Here is a 24073-nt window from a genome sequence, read left to right as displayed (position 1 = left end):
TCACCTGCGGGGAGTGCGGGAAGCCCCTAGAAGTTAGAGAACACAAGAAAATAGGCTCCCCCAGAGCCTCCAGAAAGACCACAGCTCTGCCAACACCCTAATTTTAGCCCAGTGAGACCTGTCTTGGACTTCTGACCTCAGAACTGTAAAATAACAAATGTGTGTTATTTTAAACCTCTTAAGTTTGTGGTAATTTGCTACAGCAGCAACAGAAAACTAATATAAAGGAAAGAAAATAAGTAACTGAACAGTTTAGACATTTACGGATTGGATGCTGTGAAGGAAATAGGATGATGTGAGAGAACCCCGGTGGAGCAGGTTAGGTTGAGTGGCCATGGAAGGATCATTTGACACTGTGACCTTGGGGTGGAGATGTGGAGAAAAGAGCCAGTGAGGAAGGAGCTGGGAGCAGAGCATCACTCCAGGCAGAGGGGAGGGCGGGGACAAGGGCTTGGGGTGCAGGAAGCCTGGACACATGCCAAGTGCAAGATCATCCCGTGAGAATGTGTAAGAAGAGTGGAAAAGAAGGTGTGGGCCCGAACTTGCAGAACCTGCAGGCCATGACAGAACGCTGCAGAGCCATTAAAAGATTTCAAGAAGGAGAGTGGCATATTCTGCTTTTATGTTTTGAAAAGATCATTCTAGCTGCCACTGGTAAATACAGACAGGGATACCGATGAGGTAGGTCTTACAGGATCCAGAGAAGGGCGTGGAGAGGCATGACCAACAGGATCTGTTGATGGCTTGGATGTGAGCTCTGAAAGACGAGTATGAATTCGGCAGTAGAGGATAAGGGGCGAAGGGGAACGTGAACATACAGAGTTGCCTAGGGAATAGAAGACCTTGGGCAGAGTGGTAGGGGTGAAGATAAAGAGGTAATTGAGGCCGTAATGTTCACAGTCTACAGACCCTTATTTGCTGCATATAGGATTTTGGAATTCATGGTGTATGCAATGGAAATTTAAATCGAGAATAAAACAGTCTCTGAACTGAGATTTGTAGTTATTTGTGTCTTCCAATGTCATTCTGATGTAAAGACGAATAATAAGGACATTTGAAGTTTTATTTTCTTAGATTCTGAGGTCAGAAAGGTTTGATTAAGTGCTTGTCAGTGAAGCGTCTAATAATTCCTCATGACCCTCTCTCTCTTCCTGGTTTGTTTGTGAGGGCGTGTGGCTCGTTTGCTGGCCCTGGCATTCTGCTGCGGGGAGGGCACAGTAGACGTAGGCTCAGGCAGGACCTCGGGAGCCACGTGGGCTTGGGTTGGGGTCCTGGCTCCAGTGTAACCGGTCTCCTTTGGCGGTTCCATAACCTAAGTCTCAGTTTCCTTATCTATAAACTAAGAATATTAGTAGCTCTTCATGTGGCTCTTGTAAGGATTAACTGATTCAGTGCTTATAAAACACTGTAAAATAGATAGCTAGTGGGAAGCAGCTGCGTAGCACAGGGAGATCAGCTCGGTGCTCTGTGACCACCTAGAGGGGTGGGATAGGGAGGGTGGGAGGGAGGCGCAAGAGGGAAGAGATATGGGAACATATGTGTATGTATAACTGATTCACTTTGTTATACAGCAGAAACTAACACACCATTGTAAAGCAATTATACTCCAGTAAAGATGTTTAAAAAATAAATAAATAATTAAAAAATAGAATACTTAGTACTTCTTGGGGCAGGGTGCAAAACTCTATGTAAGTGGCATTGATTGGTTTAACTTTCCTTTTCACCAGTAGTAGAAATTCAGTAGGTCATAATGTCTTTTTAAATACTTTTAAAATACTCCTTTCTCTGTCTGTTCCTCTCTATGGTATTAAAGTTTCCATTGATGTGTGTTTTTCCAAGATTCTCCACTTCTTTCACCACGAAGGCCATTTACTCGCTCAGATAAAGTTTATATGAAAACTTAGGTGTGGTGAGTTCACGTGATCTTGTTCACTGCATATTGTTTATTTTCTGAATAGGTTCTGTCCAAAGATGGTTACCATTCCAACTGCTTCTCAGATAAATCAGGTACAGGAAAATACTAGAAATTCTTTGGTACAAAGTTCAAATACATTTAACTTCTCGACAACGTATTTCAAATTAAAAACCCAAAAAGTATTCAAAATTTTATTTCTGTAGCATATTAACAAGGCGTAAAAGATTAGACACAATGAGGTAGGGAATCCTATAGTATTTATTTTCTACATCACTCTTAGCATTTATTTACTGTCACATTCTCATCATAATATTCAACATATATCATTCATATTTTGTAAGTATTGCATGCATCTCGGAAGCAGAGACTGTAGACCACATATGTCTTCATCCTCCCACCTTCTGGAGCACTTAGGTCAGAACTAAAGTCTTCATTCTACTTTGATAACTCACAAGCTTGTAACATGTAATGTTTAGAAGCTCTCAATAAAACTAATATCTAGTTACCTATTAAATTGTTTTTAATGCTTCATTAAGAATAAATTCCAGTTCAGATCTTACTGCTGTGATCCTTGTTCTTCTGTGATGAGTCCATATCGAAGTGAAGAGAGCTCCTTTACGAGGCTAGACTTGGGGAATGAGTACGTGCAGTGCCCTCAGGAAAGCTTCAAAGACGAGGTCCCCCAGTGGTGCCTTGAGCCCTGCTTGATTACTGTGTGCTGCCCGCCCTGGAAGCAAGGGACCACCCATCCTTGGGTTACAATCTGTTTCATTCCATTTCTCCTGACTTCCTTGCCAGCTGTGAGCAGTGGTGTCCAGCACACGGCCGGGAGTTTTCAGTTAAACACACTGTATTACTAGTTGAAGGGAACGTGAAAAACTCACATGAAAAGATTTAGAATAAAATTCTTGTCCTCTGCCTTCATCTTATTTTTCATAACCAGTTCAACCACAAGTCGGTGAGTCTCAAAACCAGTCAGGGAAAAAGTGCCTTCTGGGATTGGTAAATGACAAGATATGTCTTAAAACTTCTTTGTAAATCGAGGAAAACTTAGAATCATGCCAACTCCTGCAGTAGAAGCTACTAAACATATGATTGTGTGGATGGGTGTGTGTGTTGCTGTAACCTGTGCTTTGGGAGTATTAGTTGCCTTTGACAAGGGGAAGCGAGTGCTCTCCACAGGCCTCCCTGGGCCCCTGCGGAGTACGAGAGCAGCAGCCCTCGGCACCGGCACCGGCGGGGAGGGCAGGAGGCACAGGCCTGGGTGGTCACTTACGTCTCTCTGCAAGCGTCACTTTCCTTTTTCATTTTGCGTGATGTCACACTTTTAGGTAGCTATGGATAGAAAAGGTGAATGTTATTCATACTGTAAAACAGGCAGCCGTCTTTCACACATGTAAGACAAATAGAGCTGTTATTTTCTAATAAGAACTTAAGTTGTTTTACTTCAAAACCTACAGGATGTATATTTACAACTTATTATTTATTTTCTTCCTAAATATTATTTTTAACCTTTATTTTTAAGATTTCACTTCATGTTGTTTCTAATCATACCCTCCTATCTACTGTTATTAAAATTCAAGTAACAAAAATATTAAGAAAACGTTTCCCCTGATCCCAGCTCAGTTTTCTGATGTTCACCACTAGCAACAGTATGCTGATATTATTTCAGACTTTCTTCCTGCACATTTAAAACTTATATCTTTTAAAAAAAAATTTAAGTAGGGCTTCCCTGGTGGCACAGTGGTTAAGAATCTGCCTGCCAATGCAGGGGACACGGGTTCGAGCCCTGGTCCCCGAAGATCCCACATGCTGTGGAGCAACTGAGCCCGTGCGCCACAACTACTGAGCCCTCATGCCACAACTACTGAAGCCCGTGCTCCACAACGAGATGCCACCGCAGTGAGAAGCCCACGCACCGCAACAAAGAGTAGCCCCCGCTCGCCGCAACTAGAGAAAGCCCGCGTGCAGCAACAAAGACCCAACACAGCCAAAAAAAAAAAAAAAGTTTAAGTAATACAAACATTTAAACAGTCTTATAGAAGGAATAAAATAGAAAAAAAACAGGTCACTCTTTCTTCATTTCTTCATTTGTATGTCCTTCTAGGCAGTGTCATGCATTATTTAGGTGCATGTATATGTACTCTGTGTATTTTCTACCAGAATGGGATCAGACTGTTTTGGAGGACTCCTCTATATTAGTACAAATGGATATACCTCGGGTGGCTATTCAGGTTTTTTGTAATTAAAAACAAGTTTGCAGAGAAACGTATGTATACGTATGTGCACACCTGTGTAAGTTCATTTAAAGGGTAAATTCCAAGAAATTGCTGGATCAGCAGGTAAACGTTTTAAATTTTGGAAAACACTGCCCAGTTGACACAACAACGTGAAAGCGTGTATCTGTTTCCTCAACCCCTGCGTGTACCGTGAGTTAATGAACAGTTAGTACTGATGGGCAGTATTGCACATGCATGGGGGCACAGCAGTGAGCAAACCAAAGAATCTTGCCCACGTGCATTTTACATTCTAGTGAGAGGAGACAATTAAAAACTAGTAAAATATTACGGCAGTTGGCAATAAGTACTTTAAAAAGAGAGAAGTCGCAGGAGCGGGGTGTGCTCTCGCGGTGCAGGAGGTCTGTAACTGTAATTAGGGCAGTCTGCAGAAGCCTTGACCAGAGCATCCGGAGGGCAGGGAGCGGGCGTAAGGGCGCACGTGGAGTCCAGGCGGAGGCAGCGGAGGGCACCGCTCCCGAAGGGCCTATGGATTGCAGTGGATGAGGTGGGAACCCACTGGCTGGGTTGGGAGAAGGGTGACAGGGTCCCCCTGATGTGGTGGAAGGGTTGCTTGGCTGCCATCCCAAGAACTGACCATAGGGAAGCAAAGGAAGCAGTAAGAAGGCCTGTGAGGAGCCCGTTAACGATATTCGGGGGGCGGGGGGGTGCAGGAACTGGTCAGATGCCAAATGGGTTTTAAGATACATCCCCTCTAGGTTAGACGTGGAATATAAGAGAAAATAGGGAGTCAAAACTGACACCAAGATTTTTGGCCTGAGCAACTGGAAGAACAGAATTGCCATTTACTGAAGTGAGGGGACTGGAAGAGGCCCAGGGGTCGGCTTTGGGACGCGGCAGGTTTGCATCTTGGTCACCCAGGTGGAGGCGTCAGGTAGGCAGTGGACGCCCAGGTCCGGAGTTCCGAGGAGAAACGGGACTCAGATGTGAAGCAGGTTTAGGGCCGTGAGACAGATGGAGGCCCGGAGGTGGAGGAAAGAAACAGAAAAGCAGCAAGGGGTTAGGAGGAAAACCAGGAGAGTCAAAGCTACATAAATGCAAGCTGTTCATGTTATGTCCTTAGATCACGTTACTTCCTTATTGTATATAGGCTCTGGGATTGGTCATTTTCTTAAATAAAAATAAACTAATTAAATAAGAAGAAAAAGAAAAAAAAAAGAAGAGAGGGCTTTGACGAGGATAGAGTGATGGATGATGTCAGAGGCTGCTAGGAGGTCGTGTAACATGAGGCCTGACGATTGTCGTTGGATTTAGCAATGTAAACATCCTTCACAGCCACAAGATAAGAGCAAATTGGAAGAAACGTTGGAGGCAAGTGTAGGCAGTGTTTTCAGGAGGCTTTGCAGGGAACAGGGACCGAGGTATAGTCTGGAAAAGTGAGATTTAATCAGAATAGGGGCTTTGAAGTCGGAGAAAGGCAGGAGAGTTAAAGGTGTGTGTAAGAAGTAATGATATTATAACAATGTAGGATTAAAGTAGGTATGTCTTTAATTGGCAAGGTTGAATGTCTTTTTTACGTGTTTATTGGCCATTCATATTGCTGTGTGTGTGAATTACCTTTGCATATTCTTATTGGGTGGTTCATCTTTTTCTCATGGACATTTAAGAATTCTTTGTATAATAAAGAAGTCAGCCTTTGATAACATGTATTACAGATATTTTTCAGTTTGTCATTTGTCTTTCGACTTGAATTTTTTCTATATATAATCATGGGTTTCACATCGTGTTTGTAACAGCCTTCCTTATTCCAAGTCTGTAGAAGGACTTGCTTGTGCTTTTTCCTGTTATATCTGTGGTTTCATTAGTGTTAATTAAAATCTTTGATTCATGCAGATTTCATTTTGGTTAAAGTTGTGAGGTGGGAGTCTGATTAGCAAGACTACCATATGTTTGGGGGTCTGTTTCTGGATTCTATGCAAGTCCATTGATCGTTTGCCTGTCCCTGTGCCTGTAAAAATGTCTTTCCATTTCTATAGCTTTGAGATGCTTTCCCTATCTGGTATGTCTAGCCCATGTTCTTCTACCACCACCGTTACTATTAGTTTTCTGAATTTCCCTGAATATTTTTGTGTTTATTTTCCCAGAAAATAATATTACTAACATCGTGTATTAAGCACTCATATGCACTACTACATTAAGTTTTTTGCATATATAATTATTTTTATCATTATGCCAACCCTATTAGGGACATACTGTTATCATTCCCATCTTAGAGATGAGAAAACCGAGGCATGAGAAGGTTGAGTAACATGGCCAGTAAGTGGGGAAACTGTGATTTGAACCAAGCAGTCTGGCTCCAGAGACTGAGGTCCTAGCTCTCCTTGTAAACTTTAGAATCATTTGGTCTAAATCATCTAGATTTAGAATCTAAAGTATCATGTTAGTATTTGGACCAGAATTACATTGAGTTTGTAGATTATTTTAGGTAGAATTGAATCTTTACAATATGAAATCATTCCACCCCAAAGAGGGATGTCTTCATTCATCCATATCTTTCCACACGCAGTGGGGGTGTGCCAGCTCCCCACTGTCCTCAGGCTTCTTTTTTTCCTTCATGTGTTATCCTTTGAGTAGCTATTATTAATAGAATTTTTATTTTCCTATGTCTTTAGCAGGTTATTGTTGGTTTATTGGAAAGCTATTGATTTTTTCTGTTAAATTCATAATTAGTCATTTACCAAATTTTCTAATTACTTATAGTTTTTTAATGATTTTTTTCTTGCATTCTCCAGAAACATATCACCTGTAAATAATAATTTTGCTTTATCTTTTCCAGTATTTGTGCTTTTTCTTTTGTTCTTTTAAAAAATCAGCTTGTTCTTTTAGAATACTGCTAACTTCTAATGACATTAAACATCTTTATCTTAAAATTGCCTCCAATACATAATAGTTTATCATGATACTGACTTCAGTTTTATTTTTATGAGAAAGCATTTATCAGCAAGGAATAGTGAATTTTTTCAAAAGCGTTTCAGTTTCTATACAAGTCATATTGTCTCCCTTACAGTGTTAATGTAGTGAACTCTCATATATTTCTTAATGTTGAGTATATTTTATTTGGAGTTTTTACATCAGTGATTACCAGTGAGACTGATTTTATGAGTGGGCATGTGTGTACTCTTCCTCAGACATTGATTGATTGATTGCTGCATTGGGTCTTTGTTGCTGTGCACGGGCTTTCTCTAGTTGTGGCGAGCGGGGACTACTTTGTTGAGGTGCGCGGGCTTCTCATTGCGGTGGCTTCTCTTGTTGCATAGGGTGCAACAGGCTCTGGGTGCACGGGCTTCAGTAGTTGTGGCTCATGGGCTCTAGAGCTCAGGTTCAGTAGTTGTGGCACAGGGCTTGGTTGCTCCGTGGCATGTGGGATCTTCCCGAACCAGGGCTCGAACCCGTGTCCCCTGCATTGGCAGGCGGAGTCTTAACCACTGTGCCACCAGGAAGTCCCTGTTCCTCAGATTCTAGTTGACTGTTACTATGCGGCTTCATAGAACAAATTTGGACTCTTTGCATTTTCCTCTCTCTTTTTAAAAGGCAACAGAATTATCAGTCCTTTGAAGATCTGAAGTTCACCTGGGAAAACTTATCTGGCACTTTTTGGTTAACTATTTGATAGCTTCCTAAATTTATTCTGTGGTCTGTCTACCATTGGTCTCTCTTCCATAATTTTGTAAATTCTATCAGATGTAGCTATAAGCATTTACAGTGTCCAGAAAAGTTACTTCATCCATGTTTACACATTTACCTGCTTAGATTTGTGCAAACTATTTATACAGGAAGTAGCTTAAATTACTTTTAGTTGGAGTTACTTCTCTATTTGCATTTTAATATCGAATATTTGTGCCTCTCAATTTTTTTTCTAGTGTTAAGTGGGCTAGTGACTTGTCTATTTTACTGATACTTCAAAGATCTGGCTTTTGGATTGATTTATCAATTATATGGCTTCTCTACTTTTTGACTCAATAATTTCCATGTTTATATTTTTAATTTCTTTTCCACACTTTATTTGCATTTTGTCATACTGCCTGTGTTCCAGAAGTAACAAGTAATATAAATTAAAAAGCATCCTTTTATAAATGTAGAATTAACCTATGAAGGAAATATTAGTTATTAATAATTTAGTGTGAGTTATTTTAGTCCATATATTTTCCTCACCTGTTCGTGAGACTGAATTTACTTTAATCTGCTGAGAACTTTGCTGTTTAACTGTTCCACCAACCTTTTTGTGAATTGTACTAACACTGGCTGCAATAAGCTCTCTGGATGAGTGGGAGTTTTGATACGGCAGGACAAGGGGAAGGTCACTTGGGATGGCTCTTGTTGGGGGCCATAGACAGCAGACCCGTGGAGAGTGGGGGAAGGGCCAGAGTAAGGATGGAGAGAGGACCAAAGACGGATCCCATGGAAACCTAGTATTTTTTGTGTGATGAGAGAGGGGAGAAGACAAGTCAGCTTTCAGTCTATTAATAGCTGGTATCTGGAGGCATTGAAAACCACCAGCCCTTTTGCATGGGGTCAACTTCAGAATCATTGACTTTCACTGAAGTTATGTTTTTCAAATTACTTTGAAAATGTAAAAAGAGTCTATGCTTATTGTTCATTAGATACCCTAAGTTAAGAAAGATTTTACCTAGAGAGGAATTGAAATAACTTCCCGCAAAACTGGCTGAACCATTAGTGTTTATTAAAACCTCACATGTTCATAGGGCTTGGAGCGCTCTACGGTCACTGGGATGCCTATTTTTAAGGGACTTAAATATAAAATTAGATAATATACACATTGTACATTATTTACTAGATTAGTTGTATGTTATATTAAATATGCATATTATATCATAACTTTATGCAGTAAATAATATAGATAGTAAGTTAATCTTATCTGTAAATCAGGTCAAAAGCCAGATTAACAAATACTGACGGTGTAGACTGAGCGTAGTGTTTATGGACAGCGTGAGCTCCTCTCTCTTGGAGTAGTATTTGCAGAAGTTTTCTATAACCTTATGAATTGTCAAATAACCTCTCCTTTCTATTTCGTGTGTTAATTTACAAGTTTCTTTATATGGTTGTCACTGCAGCTTTGTCTTCATTTTCCTGAATTATCAGTAACACTTAAATATACTCACTGACTTCACTGAGAAGAAAAGAAGTGTGGCCTCAGATTCAGTTCAGCAAATAATTCTGTACCTACCGTGTGGAAGGCAGTGAGTGTGCCAGGGACTCTGCTCAGGACAAGAAAAATACGTGACGTGACATCATTTCCGTCCCAGTGATGTCGAGGGGTAATGGAAGCACCTGTGCTGGTCTCCGCCTTTCTCTCCACGTTTCATGCACTCACGCCTAAGTCACATTGTTCTCAGCCTAGTGCAGACACGTGTAAAATATTCTGCTCCTCAGTCCAGCTATAATCTTGAGCAGACTTGCAGTGTACCTCTTTTTCTAGGTCTTTCTTAAATTATACCAGTAGGTTAGACTGATGTATATGGAAGAGTTAGAAGGAGTCTGTTAGTTTTTAAGGACCAGTCTTAGGTCTTTTCCTAAGAGAGATTTTATCTTTCTTTTCTGCCATGCGGATGAGTGTGTGTTGGGGGTTAGGTAGGAATGAGTGGGACATAGTTAAGCATGAAATACCCCTCCTCTGGACGGAAAAACACCTTTGTACATCCAAAACTATGTCGAAACGTGGCCTTACCTGTGGCTTTAACCGACACATGCCACCGCTGTCACCGGACAGGAACCGAAAACCTGTGTCAGACCTGACCACCGCCCACTCCCCTACCCACCCCTAGTCTCCCGCTTAACGTGCAGGAACCCAACCTGCTGTTCAGAGCAACTGTAGACAGTGTCTGGTGGGGTCTCTATTTGTAAAGCCTTCAGATATCTTCGTGATGGAAGTTGAGATTGTATTGCTCTCTTCTTGAACTGTCTTCGTCTAATGTAGCTAGTTCTTTTATTATTGTACATTACTTAAGAAACAGATACATAGAAGTTTAGCACAGTTGATGTGGTGCTACGTGCAATCAGTACTAAAAATAATGTGTTATATGCTAGTCTTTTAAAGTTTATTGATTATAATGATGATATTACCCCATGGTATACACTGTTTGTTATATTATTTTGAGATTCTAATGGTTAAAATTCTTTAGTCATTTGCAAATGTTTTTAGTGCCAAATTGTTAAGTTTGGGATTACAGGGTCCCGAAATAGGCTAGACACAAAAATACAAGTTTAAAAATATTTATCATTAGTGCAACCATCTTCTGTCAGCAGGCTTTGTATGTAGCAATAAAAGTATATGGGTTGTGGAATCAGGCAGACCAGGTTTGGAGACCAGCTTTTCCACTTAGTAGCTACATAACCTCAGACACGTCACTCAGCTACTTTTCTTGTCTATGAAAGGAAGCTGTAATAGTACCTACTTGTTAGGAACTGTTGTAAGCTTCAGTGAGATGTTGCTGCTGCTGATGGTAAGAGCAGGCACTTCTGCAGTCTTTACTGCCTACGAGGTGCTGCTCTAATAAGCACAGCGCGTTTCTAAGTCGGTAGCTCCTCCCAGCCGCCTTGTGCGGGGGACGCTGTTACACCTGGCGTTGATGGTAGCAAATGGCACGAACAGGAATCACCACCGAGAGTCAGCGTGCCCTTATCCCATTCTAGAATGCATTGAAAATGTTACTATTTTTGTTGAAATTTAAATTCGTATTGTGTATTATAAATTATATTTAAAGATTTTAAAAAGCTGTTTACCTTTTCTGTTCCTTTGTCTTTTCTTTCTTAAAATGTTATTATTTCAATGAAAGCTCAGAAGCGAGAGGTGATGATCACCTGTGATGGTTAATAATATTCCTCTCTTTAGATGTTACTTTTTTAGCCAAAGGGTGCAACAGTGTAGAGATATGGAGATAGATGGGCACAGTTGAGATCACTGACGCTCTCATTGGCTATCAGAATTGATAAAGGTCCTGTATTACTCTCTTTGCTTTTTAGTGCTGGGGCTGTACTTTTGAGATTAGCTCTGTAGGTCCACCACAGGATAGATCCAGACACACAGGGAGGCTTGCCTGTTATCTGAATTACGATAATTAATGTAAGTGATTTGCACTCCTTTTTCTCTCCACTAAGTGACTTTGAAGCAGAAGACAGTGTGAAGTCTTGGAAAATAGTTATTGGTCTTTTTTCCATCTTAGCCAGCAAAATGTATTGCTCGTCTGGATTTTTCAAGTTTTATACCACTTCTTCAAAACATGCTCTAGGAAAATTCACAAGATAATAGTAAAATATATTGCCGTCTCTGTGGTTTGGTCATTTGGCTTATAATCTTCCATACCACAGTGGCAGCTTGCACTGGGGGACAGGAAGGAGTTTTGCTAGAGTCCTGGACGGTGACAGGTGTTCTCAGAGGACTTCAGGCTACAGTTGACTCAGACAGAATAAAACAGCTCAGAGTAAAAAGAACTCAATGAAAACTATGAAGCACGCAAGTAAATATTTGAACCATAATGCATACATGTCTTAAAGCCCAATTTTTGGAAAATTTTCAAGCCTAGAATACTCTTAAGTGTGCATGTAAATATCTAGGGTTGACCAAAAAAACCTAGAGCTAACAAAATTGATAATGATAAAACTAAACTGGAGTATACTTCATTAAAAGGCAAGAATAGCAGCAATATAAACCCATGGTCAACTCAAGACACTGAAGAAGCACTGAAACCTCCCTTCAGAAAATAGTAGGAATTTCAGCTGTCTGTGAATGTCCAAGCGCGATAAGAGCTTTGCAGTGAGCCGAACCTTCCGTGGCATCCAGGTCTAGTGGAATACAGAATCGATTAACCCTGAGGAAACACTAGCTGTGTTCTAAGTTTAGCTTGTGGCATAGAAATGCCTTTATATACTGTCCCAACTTTCAGTGACTTTAGTAAGTCATTCAGTAGGCTACTACTAAGGAGCCCTTGACAGTAAAAATAAAGCTAATAGCATTGCGCATCATTTGCCGGTAAGATCCCTCATTCAAACACACACACCTGTATCTTACTCTCAGTTAAAGGTTCGGTGGGAAACCCTTTTCCTCATTCAAACACACACACCTGTATCTTACTCTCAGTTAAAGGTTCGGTGGGAAACCCTTTCCCTCATTCAAACACACACACACCTGTATCTTACTCTCAGTTAAAGGTTCGGTGGGAAACCCTTTCCCTCATTCAAACACACACACACCTGTATCTTACTCTCAGTTAAAGGTTCGGTGGGAAACCCTTTTCCAACTGCAGACTGTCCTTTGAGAATCACGCTCTTTACCCACACACACAGTTTCACAATTTACATTGCTCCTGGTGTGGCTGGAGTGCAAGGAATTCCCCGTGTTTCCGTATCTACTTAATAAGTTTTCCTTTGACTCAGCAGTTCCACCCCTACTAATGTACCTGACAAATGTATTTAAGGAATGTCCAAAGATACATTTACAAGAAAATTTATTATGATGTTGTTGACATACTTAAACACTGGAAACAAACTAAATTTTGTCCACAGGTGATTGGTTAGGTTCTATCTGTTACAGTGAAATGCTCTGTAGCCATCCAGAGGAAAATGGGAAAGCTCCACAGATGCTCACATAGAAAAGCTTCCAGGATATGTAATTAAGTGGCAAAAAACTAAGTGGCAGAACAGTGTAATGTGATCCCATATGTGTGTATTTTAAGTATGCACACATACACTTATATATAGGATTGATATTAAATGATATGTATGTGTATAAGGTGAGGTCTGTGTTACAATTAAATAGGATAAGGTATGTAAAATGCTTAGTATCGTGCCTGCCTAGTGCATAAAGTAATTAATAAACCTTGCTGTTATTGTTACCTTGAAAGAGTGAGTTGAGGAAGGAAAAATTGGGAGAGGGGGATTTTACTAATTTTACATGTTTTGTATTGTCTGAATTTTTTACATGTATTACTTTTACATTAAAACTAGAGAGAAAACTATTTGCTCTTGGGGCAAGATCTGGGAAACTGTATTCACACTGAAGTATTACAGACACAACAATACTTGACACTTTTCTTCAGATATGGAAGAATTCCCAGTGTGGGCAAAAGAGTAACTCCAGTACCGTCTTGGACAGAGGGCTTTTCCCAGGGTCTGTCAGAGCAGTTTTGGAGACGTGGTTATTAGTTCTCACCTTGACATACACATCCATGCTTTTGATTTTGTTTCTTCTTTTGTGTTCTTGAGTGTGTGTGTGTGTGTATGGGAAGGGGTATGTGTGTATATATATATATACACAGACATGTCGTTTTAAGCGTTTAGGTGATTATCTTCTTTCAAGAAAGCTTGGAAAATTTAAGGAAGAAATGGAAAGAATAACTGGAAGTGATTGTTGCTTAGCTACGCAAACAAAGCTTTCTTTTTCCCCCTTCCTCTCTCACTTACCTTAGCAAGTAAGAATCACCCGGCTAATTGTTGAAAAGAGGTATTCCCGTGACCATACCCCATGAGGTTCTAAATAATTTATCGCATTAGAGTGACTACTACAAGGACTCTAAAGAAAAAATATTGCCTATACTATATAAGTTGTTTTGGTTCTGTGAGCTGTAGTTATTCAGAATTATTATATGTCTTTATAATGCTGGTGTGTTAAAGTTTATTGAAGCTCATTAAAAATGTGGAAAGGGTGCCCGTTTGAAAACTAAATGTCATGGTCTTTTTTCCTTCAGAATGATGGACTTACGTATAAACATTACTTAAATCATGTCTTAATTATGTGGAAATTTGGTTAAATTGGTTGATTCTTTCTAAAGTCAGTGTGGAATTAATAGGAAATGCATGGGCCTAATTGACAATTTGAAAATACCTTCATTGTGTTAAACTTGATGATGCATTTCTATTTTATTAGGAGAGATGAACTCTTTTCTTAAATTGCAATGCTTTAAAGATTTGAAGCCCTTGTTCTACATAAGCAGCGTCATGTCATATAAACTCATTACAATTGGAGAAGATGTTTGATGTAGTGGTTAAGAACACAGAATATGGAACCAGACTCCTAGGGTTCAGATCCCCACCCTGCCACTTCCTAGATGTGTGGTCTTGGACAAGATACTTACCTTCCCTGTGCCTCGGTTTCCGCTTCTGTAGAACAGGGATATAAGCAGTAGGCGGTAGGTAGATCCTGTGGTCATGGGGCTGCTAAAAGGTTTTTGGAAGAATTGGCGAGTTACTCTCCGTAAAACGCCCGTGCGCATAGCTAAGCATTTAATAAGCATGGCTACTGTTACTTGCCTTTTTGTCCACCTGGTATCTAGGAAGTGCTGTGTGTGTGCATGTTATCAAAGAAATTAGCTGCTTACATTTTACAGTCTAAAACTATTACTGAACACCAAAGTTTTAAGTACTTCTTAAAATTTCTTTGTACTAAGGTGTGAAAACCAGCTTTTGTACTAATTGGTTTTGATTATTTGTTTCTTGTTTGTATTACAGTTACAAACTATAATACTGTGGTAGAAACAAATTCAGATTCAGACGATGAAGACAAACTCCACATTGTGGAAGAAGAAAGTATCACGGATGCAGCAGATTGTGAAGGTGGCGCCCCAGAGGACGGCCTGCCGACAGACCAGGCAGTGCTGCCTGGGAGCAGCGCAAGGGAAGGGAACGTGAAGAGCTGCTGGGAAGACGATGGTGAGTTCCGTTTTTCTGGTAATGTTCTATTCTCTGGATTTTTTTTTTTTAACATCTTTATTGGAGTATAATTGCTTTACAGTGGTGTGTTAGTTTCTGCTTTATAACAAAGTGAATCAGTTATACATATACATATGTTCCATATCTCTTCCATCTTCTTTTAAAAAATATATTAATTGAAACGATAAATTGGATGAAAAGTTTGAAATGAACTGTAATTTATTTGCTGTTAATCAGTAGAACGTCTCCTTCTACTTACCAAAAAGTACATTCTAAAGTCAGTGTGGAATTAATAGGAAATGCATGGGCCTAATTGACAATTTGAAAATACCTTCATTGTGTTAAACTTGATGATGCATTGCTATTTTATTAGGAGAGATGAAAGTTATTTTGACCATAACTTGCATGTAATATATTGATCCATATAATATATTGAATTTTGGTAGTTTTTTAAAAACCAGAATCAAGCTTTCCCTATACTGTTGATGTAATTGAACCTATCTTTAATTTCATACTGTGACCTCAAATGAAGAATCTACTTAGAAACCAACAAAGTATATTTTGGTATAGTAACATTATAAGATAATTCAGTGTGCAAAAATCCCAAATGCAGGTAAATCATGGGAATATTGTTAGTGTTTGTAAGCATCTCCCTCCCTCTCTCTCCCTTTTTTCTCTCTCTCTCTCTCTGTCTCCCTCTCTCTCTCTCTCTCTCTCTCTCTCTCTCTCTCTCTCTCTGTCTCTCTCTCTCTCCCTCCCTCCCTCCCTCTCCCTCCCTCCCTCCCTCTCTCTCCCTCCCTCCCTCCCTCTCTCTCCCTCCCTCCCTCCCTCTCTCTCCCTCCCTCCCTCCCTCCCTCTCCCTCCCTCCCTCCCTGTCTCTCCCTCCCTCCCTCTCCCTCTCTCTCTCTCTCCCTCCCTCCCTCTCTCTGTCTCTCTCTCATGGTTCTTTCACTTGCTTTAAATTTCTCCCCGAGTGAACCCTTTACAAAAGTAAAGCATGGTTGAGTGGAAGGAGCAGTGAAAGCAAGGAGCCCCCACTAGTGCCCTTGCAGTGAGCGAGCATTGTGTCTAACCTTCCTCCCCATCTGTCAGATGAAGGTGCTTTTTCTTCCAGCTCTAAAATGTCTCCTTTCTACTTTTCCCAATAAACTATTTAGCCTGTCTTGTGAGAGTTTAAGCAACAGTGGGATAAAAAGAGAAGGATGTGGACGTGGCAGCTGTTGTGAATTAGAGGGATCGGGGGAGGGTCAGGCTCGGGGCATCAACCGAGGCAGAGAGGAGCAGGTGAAGGGACCAAGTTCAAGGTCAGGCAAAGAGAAGCTGCCCAGCAAGATTCAAATTCAGGGAAATCATCTCAACAGGATATCAAAACTCAGGCTAGACAGTCAGGGGAAATGGGTCAGGTATGCAGGCCCAAGAATCTGGGTGACCAAATGTGGAAGCTGAGATAAGAGTCCAAAGAGTAGGCACAGGGTGACAGGAGTTAACAAATTTTATAGCTAACAGAGGACCTCTGGAATCACGTAATCAGCCCCTTGTTTTACGGCGTTACTCATCTGTCCATTCAGCAGCTCTGCAGGAATGGGGTTGCAAACTGGAGTAAGACTGTCTCTGTGTGAAAAGTGCTTACAGTTTAATGTGGGAGAGGGAAGTAAGTCACAAAGTCATTATAGTTCGATGTAGGTGTAAATTTAAGAGTTATGTGGAAACACGAGGAAGGAACACCTACACCTGAGAGAGGAGAAGTCCTAGAAGGATTTCCGAGTGAAACAGTGCTGGGCTTGAGTCACAAAGGACCAGTAGAGGTTCAGCAGGCAGAGGAGAGGCACAGGAGGTGGTTTTGCAGCAGAAGGCGCGACATACATTGGAACCACAAAGATTTGAACAAATGGGGTTGGCAGAAAATGAGCTCAGAGAAGTAAACAAGGGAAACACTATGAAGGGCATCATGTGCTAAGTCAAGGAATTTGAACTTTATCCTGGAAGCTATGAGAATAACAGCACTGATATGTACTTTAGAAATAAGTCTGGTAGCAATATGGAAAAAGAATCCTGGGAACAGGTGTGTCTAGAGGCAGGAGGTAGTGTCCTCAGTAAAGAGGCTTAATAGTTCAGGCAGTGATGAGAGTTTTGGAACTAAAGAAGTGGGCCTTGGGATGGGAATAAAAGGGAGAGAGTTGACAGAAACGTAGGGGGTAAAATATATTAAATTTGGTTGATTCCATGTAATTCTGTGTAATTGAGAAAGAAAGGCTGACATAACTCCCAGGTTTCTGGAAAGTAGAACCCAGAGAAGTTAACTTGCTTATTCATTATCACAGTTGGTTAACAGCAGGGCTGATAACCTGTTAAATTGTAATACTGAGCTCAGAAATTGAGGGAGCAGCTGTTTCTTAAGTATTTACTGTTGGTAGCCAGAACTGATCCATTGGTGTCATTGATATGAAGTCTTAATACAGAAGCAAGAAGGAAATGATTTGTCTGGAAAAGGGGGAGATCAAGAGAATGAGATAGAGGTAAAAAGAAAGATGAAAAAATCAATGAAGAGGTTCTGTTTCTGGAAATACATTCGGATAGATTATTTGGACCAGTGTTCTCACTGAAAATAACTAATGATATTAAATTTTTAAATAAAGAAAGAAATCTTCTTGAAAGATTTAAAGAGCTGACTAGATAGTAAGACATTAACAGATTATATATCTAAGTGGATACAGGAAGCCATAGAGGTCAGCAGAGCACAGCATAGAAGACTCTTTGGCCTCGAGGACATTTGCCTCACAAGGGTAACCTAAGATGTGGTTTTCAGGCCTCTGAGAAGAAACAAAGCCTTGGACCACCAAAGAGTTAGTAGCAGATCCTCCCCTAGTATGGACTACATCCTGACTATGATGAACTAAAAGCAAACCCTCTACCACCCCTACCATCCTCAGGACTTAGCAAACAAAATTGCCTTGACTAGGGATTGGGGGAATGGAGGATTGTCTCTGAGAAACAGTAACCACAAGCTGTCATGCATTGATTTATAGCTCAGATTCACATCACTGGGCAGCCTGATAAAGTTCAAGCCATAATTGAGTCCAAAGTGGACCTGCTGCCCTACCCATAGACACCAAGCAAAAGCAAGGCCAGATCTTTTGGAGGAGCATACCTTCATCGTAGCACTATAGAAGTTTCCCAGATAATTCAGCAAGAGGACAGCAATGTGAGTGAGAACTACCAGAAACAAAAGGAAGCAGAAACTGACCCATAAGGACTTTAACTATCTGATACAGATTATAAAATGACTGTCATGTTTAAAGAAAACACATGCAAACTTGAAATTACCTGCTGTGGTAGAATAAAATACAGTAGAATCAACAGATTTTAAGAACCAAATATAACTTCTAAAAATTAAAAGAATAGAATAATAGAAATTCAAATTCAAAGGATAGGTTTAACATTAAAGTAAACAGAGCTGAAGAAAGAATTAATGAATTGGAATATAGGGGGAAATTTATACTAAATGTAACTCAGAGAGACAGACAGAAAAATCCTGATAAGAGACATGAAGGATAGAATAGAAGTTTCTTCTACTCTTAATTCTAGGAGAAGAGAGAACAGGGAAGCAGCAGTATTTGAAGAGATAATGGCTTAGATTTTCTTCAGTCTTGATGAAGGACACCAGACCACAGATTCAAGAAGTTCAGTGGATCTCAAGAAGGATAAATAAATCTATCCCCAGTCACATTATGGTGAAATTACAGATTATCCAAGACAAAAATAAAACTCTTAAAAGTAAACCCCCCAAATTCAGATTATGTTTGAGAGGGTGGCAGTTGGACCGACAGCTGAATTCTCTGTAAAAACAGTGGAAGCCAGACATAGTGAAAAGATGCCCACCAATACAGAATTCTGTACTTCACAAGATATCTTTTAAGAAAGGAGGTGATGATTTCAGACAACTTTCAGGCAATGAAAACAGAAAATGTGTTCTCAGTAGACCCTTATTTAGGCGTGAAGAGAGAAATCCTTGTTAGAGGTCTGAGGTGTAAGAAGAGCAGAGAAAATGACAAGTACATGGTAAAGATAGATAAACAAATAGTATTTCCCGGGCTTCCCTGGTGGCGCAGTGGTTGAGAGTCCACCTGCTGATGCAGGGGACACAGGTTCGTGCCCTGGTCCGGGAAGATCCCACATGCCGCAGAGCGGCTGGGCCCGTGAGCCATGGCCGCTGAGCCTGCGCGTCCAGAGCCTGTTCTCCGCAACAGGAGAGGCCACAACAGTGAGACGCCCACGTACGGCAAAAAAAAAAAAAGTATTTCCCATGAAAATACTCACCAAAAAAACGGGTGTAGCTAAATTTATTTCAGATGATGTTGACTTGAAGGTTAAAAGCATTATTATGGATAACAGGATCATTTTATAATGGTGAAAGATTAAATTCACTGATCAGATATTATTTTAAATGTGTTTGTACCTAATAACAAGGCCTCAAAAATATATGAAGAAAAAATAGACAATCTACAAAGAGAAAAAGACAAATATACAGTCATTGCTGAGGATTTAACATACCTTGGTTAGTCATTGATGGAATAATCACACAAAACCAATGAGGATACGGAAGATTTGAAAAGATATACAGACAGTGTACTTAGTAATTGCAAAATAAGTATTTTTTCAAGCTATTTGGAATATTTGTAAAAATTGAACATATACGGGGTCATAAAGCAAATCTCAACAAATTTCAAAGGATAAAATCATACAGAGCATGTTCCTTGAACACAATACAATTAAGCTATGAAATAAGATACATAGAATATTATGTTTGGGAGTTTTAAGGAATACACTTGAATGTATGTTCATGGATCAGTAAAGAGATCATAATGAAAATGAAATATTTTGAACTGAATGGTAAAAATATTCTATATCAGAATTTGTAGGATGTGGTTAAAGCAGTTTCTAGAGGAAAATTTAGAGCTTTAAGTACATATTTTAGGAAAGTTTCTGGCTAAAAGTTAATGAACTAATAAGCATCTATCTTAAGAAATTAGAAAAAGAACAGCAAACTGAGTTGTTTGAAAGTAAAAGAAAAGAAAACAAAATAAGTACAGTTAACTCTTGAACAATGTGAGGGTCAGGGTGCCGACCCTCCTTGCAGCCTAGTCAGCCCTCCGTGCTTGCAGTTCTCCCCCAACCACGTGTGTGGTCCCCGCCATGTGTACTGTCCCCCCCCCATGCCTGCAGTCCCTCAGCGCATGCAGGTCCCCCCCGTTCGTGCAGTTCCTCATCCATGGATTCAGTCCACTGCAAATAGCTTAGTGTTGTAGTATTTACTACTGAAAAATGTCAGCGTGTAAGTGGACCTGTGCGGTTCAAACCTATGTTGTTCAAGGATCAACTGTAATATAAAATTGAAAATAAACCTACAGGGGACTTCCCTGGCAGTTCAGTGGTTAAGAGTTTGCCTTCCAATGCCGGGGGTGCAGGTTCGATCCCTGGTTCGGGGAGCTAAGGATCCCACATGCCTTGCGGCCCAAAAACCAAAGCATAAAACAGAAGCAATATTGTAACAAATTCAATAAAGACTTTAAAAATGGTCCACATCAAAAAAAAATTTTTTTTGAAAAAAAATAAACCTACAGTACAAAAAATCAACATAAGCAAAACTTTATTCTTCAAAAACATTAATATTTACAAACCTTTGATGAGATTGATCAAGGAAAAAATAAAATATAAATAGCTAAAGTCAAGAATGAAAGAGTGGACATAACTACAGATACTACAGACATTAACAAGTTTACAGGGGAAATGTGGGACAGGATATTAGAAATTCTTAGCCAAAACTGGCTCAGGAAGAATTGGAAAACAGGAATAGTTCTATAACCTCACCACAAAGGAGTGGTGAAGATATGGAGCAGCTGAGACTCGTAGGATTGCAAATGCTGTGCCACCCGGGGAGGCAGCTTGGCAGTTTATTATAAAGTTAAGTATACACTTAGCATATGACCCAGCAATCCCACTCCTGGGTATTTTCCCTAGGAAAACTTGTACACTGATGTTAGAAGCTCTATTCATAAGTTCCCAAAATTGGAAGCAACCCATTGTCCTTCAACAGGTGAAAGTGTAAGGAAACTGTAGTACACCCATGAAATGGAATACTGCTCAGTGATGAAAAGGGACAGGCTACTGATCAAGCAACAACTTGGATGAATCTCAAAGGCCTTACGCTAAATGAAAGAAGCCAATCTCAAAAGGTTGTATACTGTTTGGGTCCACGTACCTTACATTTTCAAAAGGACAGACTGTATGCTGGGTAACAAATCAGTAGTTGCCACGGGCTAAAGGGAAAGTGTGACCATGAAGGGATAGACAGCACCAGGGGGTGTCGGGGATAACAGGACTGCTCCGTGTCCTGTTTGTGGTGGTGGTCACGTGAGTCTACATGTGTTAAAGTTCATAGAACTGTACACCAAAAGAAAAAACAGTAAATTTTTCTACATGATAATTTGATATGTGTACATATGTATATATAGAGAGAAATTTTTTCCTCCTCTACAAAGAAAACTGGCCCAAATGACATCACTGGTAAATTCTTCTAAATATTCAAGGAGATAATAATTAGAATTTTAGACAGTGCTTCCAAAGACTAGTGTAAGAGAGAAGATTCCCCAACTCTTTAAATGAGGCTAATCTTGATACCAAACCAGATAAGTATAAGAAAGGAAAGTTACAGACTTGCTCAGAACACAGACACGGAAATCCCAAACAAGATATTAGCGATACAGTATACATGCATGTACGTGTATGAAATGCAAGGTCAGAATAACATTTAAAACAATTTAGGGACTTCCCTGGTGGTCCTGTGGTTAAGACTTCACCTTCCAATGCAGGGGGTGCAGGTTCCATCCCTGGTCAGGGAGCTAAGAGCCTACATGCCTTGTGGCCAAAAAACCAAAAAATATAAAACAGAAGCAATACTGTAACAAACTCAATAAAGACTTTAAAAATGGTCCACATCAAAAAAATATTTTTACAAAAATCAAAATTTAAAAATACCACTTTAACCCAGACTTAAGGAGAACACTCGAAATTCACTTCAACAGACACAGAAAAAAAGTGTTTATTAAAACTCAGTACCTGTGAATGGATATAATAAAAACTAATGAATTAGGTACTTCCTTGATCGAAGGAAGTATGTCTATGTAAAATCTATCACAGACATCATGCTTAACGACAGAATGATGAGAACATTTCCTTGGTGATTAGGACGTTTACCGCTCTCCTCAGCCTTCTTCTGGAGGTGCTGCCCGCACAGTAAGACAGAACAGACACAGAAAGATAGCAGTTAAGAAGGAAAGAACACCTCTCACGATCTACAGATAGTACAACTGTGGATATAAAAAAGAATCTACAGATAAATTATTAGTACTAGTAAGAGAATTTGACAAATTTGCTGACTACAAATGATATACTGAATTTAAAGTCATCCTTATACGTCAGCAAGAGTTAAAAAATGAAAATAGATGTGGAAGAGCACACGAACAAATTATAAGCCCTTATCAGAGGCAGTAGCAAGTACCTCAGCGCATGGAGCAGTGTATCATGTCCATGGGTCAGAAGACTCCATCTTCTTTTGCCTACACTCCAGACTTTATTTGGATCTCACGGGTTTTCCCACTCATGTCCTCCTGTTCCAGGGTCCAGTCCAGGGCACACATTGCATTTGGTTTGGTCTCCTTAGTCTCCTCCGGTCTGTGACGGTTTCTCATCTTTCCTTGTTTCTCGTGACCTGACAGTTTGAGGAGTACTGGTCAGGTACTTGCAGAACATCCTTCAATTTGGGTTTGTCTTGATATTTTTCCATAATTAGACTGAGGGTGTGGGATTTTTCAGAGAATAACGTGGTAAAGTCTTTTTTTATTCGAGTATAGTTGATTTACAATGTTGTGTTACTTTTGGGTGTGCAGCAAAGTGAATCAGTTATACATCTACATATGTCCATTCTTTTTTTTTAATTCTTTTCCCATATAGGCCATTATGGAGTATTGAGTAGAGTCTCCCAGTCCCCTGTGCTACACAGCAGGTCCTTATTAGTTATCTATTTTACATTTAGTAGTGTGTCTGTGTCCCGGAATCACTGTGATTTTTAACCTGGCGTCTGAGGAGCCTGGCCAGCAGGCTCATGGGCAGAGGGAGGGAGGGAGGGAGGGATCCGCAGACATGAAGCCAGAGAGGCAGTGAGATGCCAGAGCACTGAGAGGTCTTAGAAGCTACTGGACACACTCGTACTCTTGTTAAAATGAGGAGACATTAGAAGAATTTGAATGGAGACGTGGTGTGGTTTGATTTTCATTTCACAAGGAGCACTCTGGCTGCTGTATTGAGAATAAACCCTAGAGGTCAGGGGTAGGGACACAAAGACCGGCACAGAGTTATTACAATACTCCAGGGCAGTGACTTGAACCAGGACAGTAGAAGTAAAGGTGGTGAGGGGTACCAAATTCTGGTTGTACTTCGAAAGTAGAGTCACTAGGGTTTATTGATGGATTATATCAGGATTGTGAGAGGAAGAGGGGTTTAAGATGATCCCATGGATTCTTCCATTTTACAGTTAGGTTTGGAGGGAGCTGATTATGACACATTTATTACTCGTAATCTTGTGGAACCAGTCCCACTTGTATCTGTTTTTGAGTCTGATTCTGTTTTTTGTCCTGTCCATTTCCCTCTGTCATCCAGAAGTGTGATGAGTAGGGCCAACGACACACCTAGTGGCACTAGCTTTCTTCTGTTCTCATCACTCTCTAAACCACCACTTTTTAAATAAACTTATTCAACCATTTTTTAATCCATCCATGTCTTCAAAAATAAATATCATATGAGATCATGCCTCCTAGTAGTACTTTAAAAAATGGATATGAGGCCAGTTTATATGACTTTTTTTCTTTGAACCCATTCCGAATGCTAGTGGTCAATGTTTTCTTTTTCTTCTTAAGTGCAGACAACATAGTACCTTTATAATCTATTCTAGAAAACATTCTCAGGATGGAAGTTAAATATCTCTGATCTGTAGTTTACAAAAGAGAGTCAAAGGTAGACTATGCAAATTGAATGACTTTGTCCATATCTCCTAATCTCCACTGTTACTCACAGATCATAACCAGTGATCAGGTCAGTGATTTATCTTCAAAGTCTTCTATATTTTCTGAAGATAATTTTGTAT

At 40.0% G+C, this 24073-nt stretch overlaps 1 protein-coding gene across 10 annotated transcripts in view; it reads left to right on the top strand.

Annotated features, from left to right (window-relative positions):
• Positions 1–24073, top strand: part of ZEB1 (zinc finger E-box binding homeobox 1) — a 194020-nt gene that overhangs the window by 100912 nt on the left and 69035 nt on the right. For all 10 annotated transcript variants that reach the window (XM_073801737.1, XM_073801732.1, XM_073801735.1 and 7 more), the window contains exon 2: positions 14674–14874. In XM_073801737.1, coding sequence (XP_073657838.1) covers positions 14674–14874 — 201 coding nt within the window. The remainder of the gene's footprint in view (positions 1–14673; positions 14875–24073) is intronic.

Source organism: Tursiops truncatus, chromosome 2 (assembly GCF_011762595.2).
Source record: "Tursiops truncatus isolate mTurTru1 chromosome 2, mTurTru1.mat.Y, whole genome shotgun sequence".
Taxonomy (NCBI): domain Eukaryota; kingdom Metazoa; phylum Chordata; class Mammalia; order Artiodactyla; family Delphinidae; genus Tursiops; species Tursiops truncatus.
This window is presented reverse-complemented; position numbering and strand designations above follow the sequence as displayed.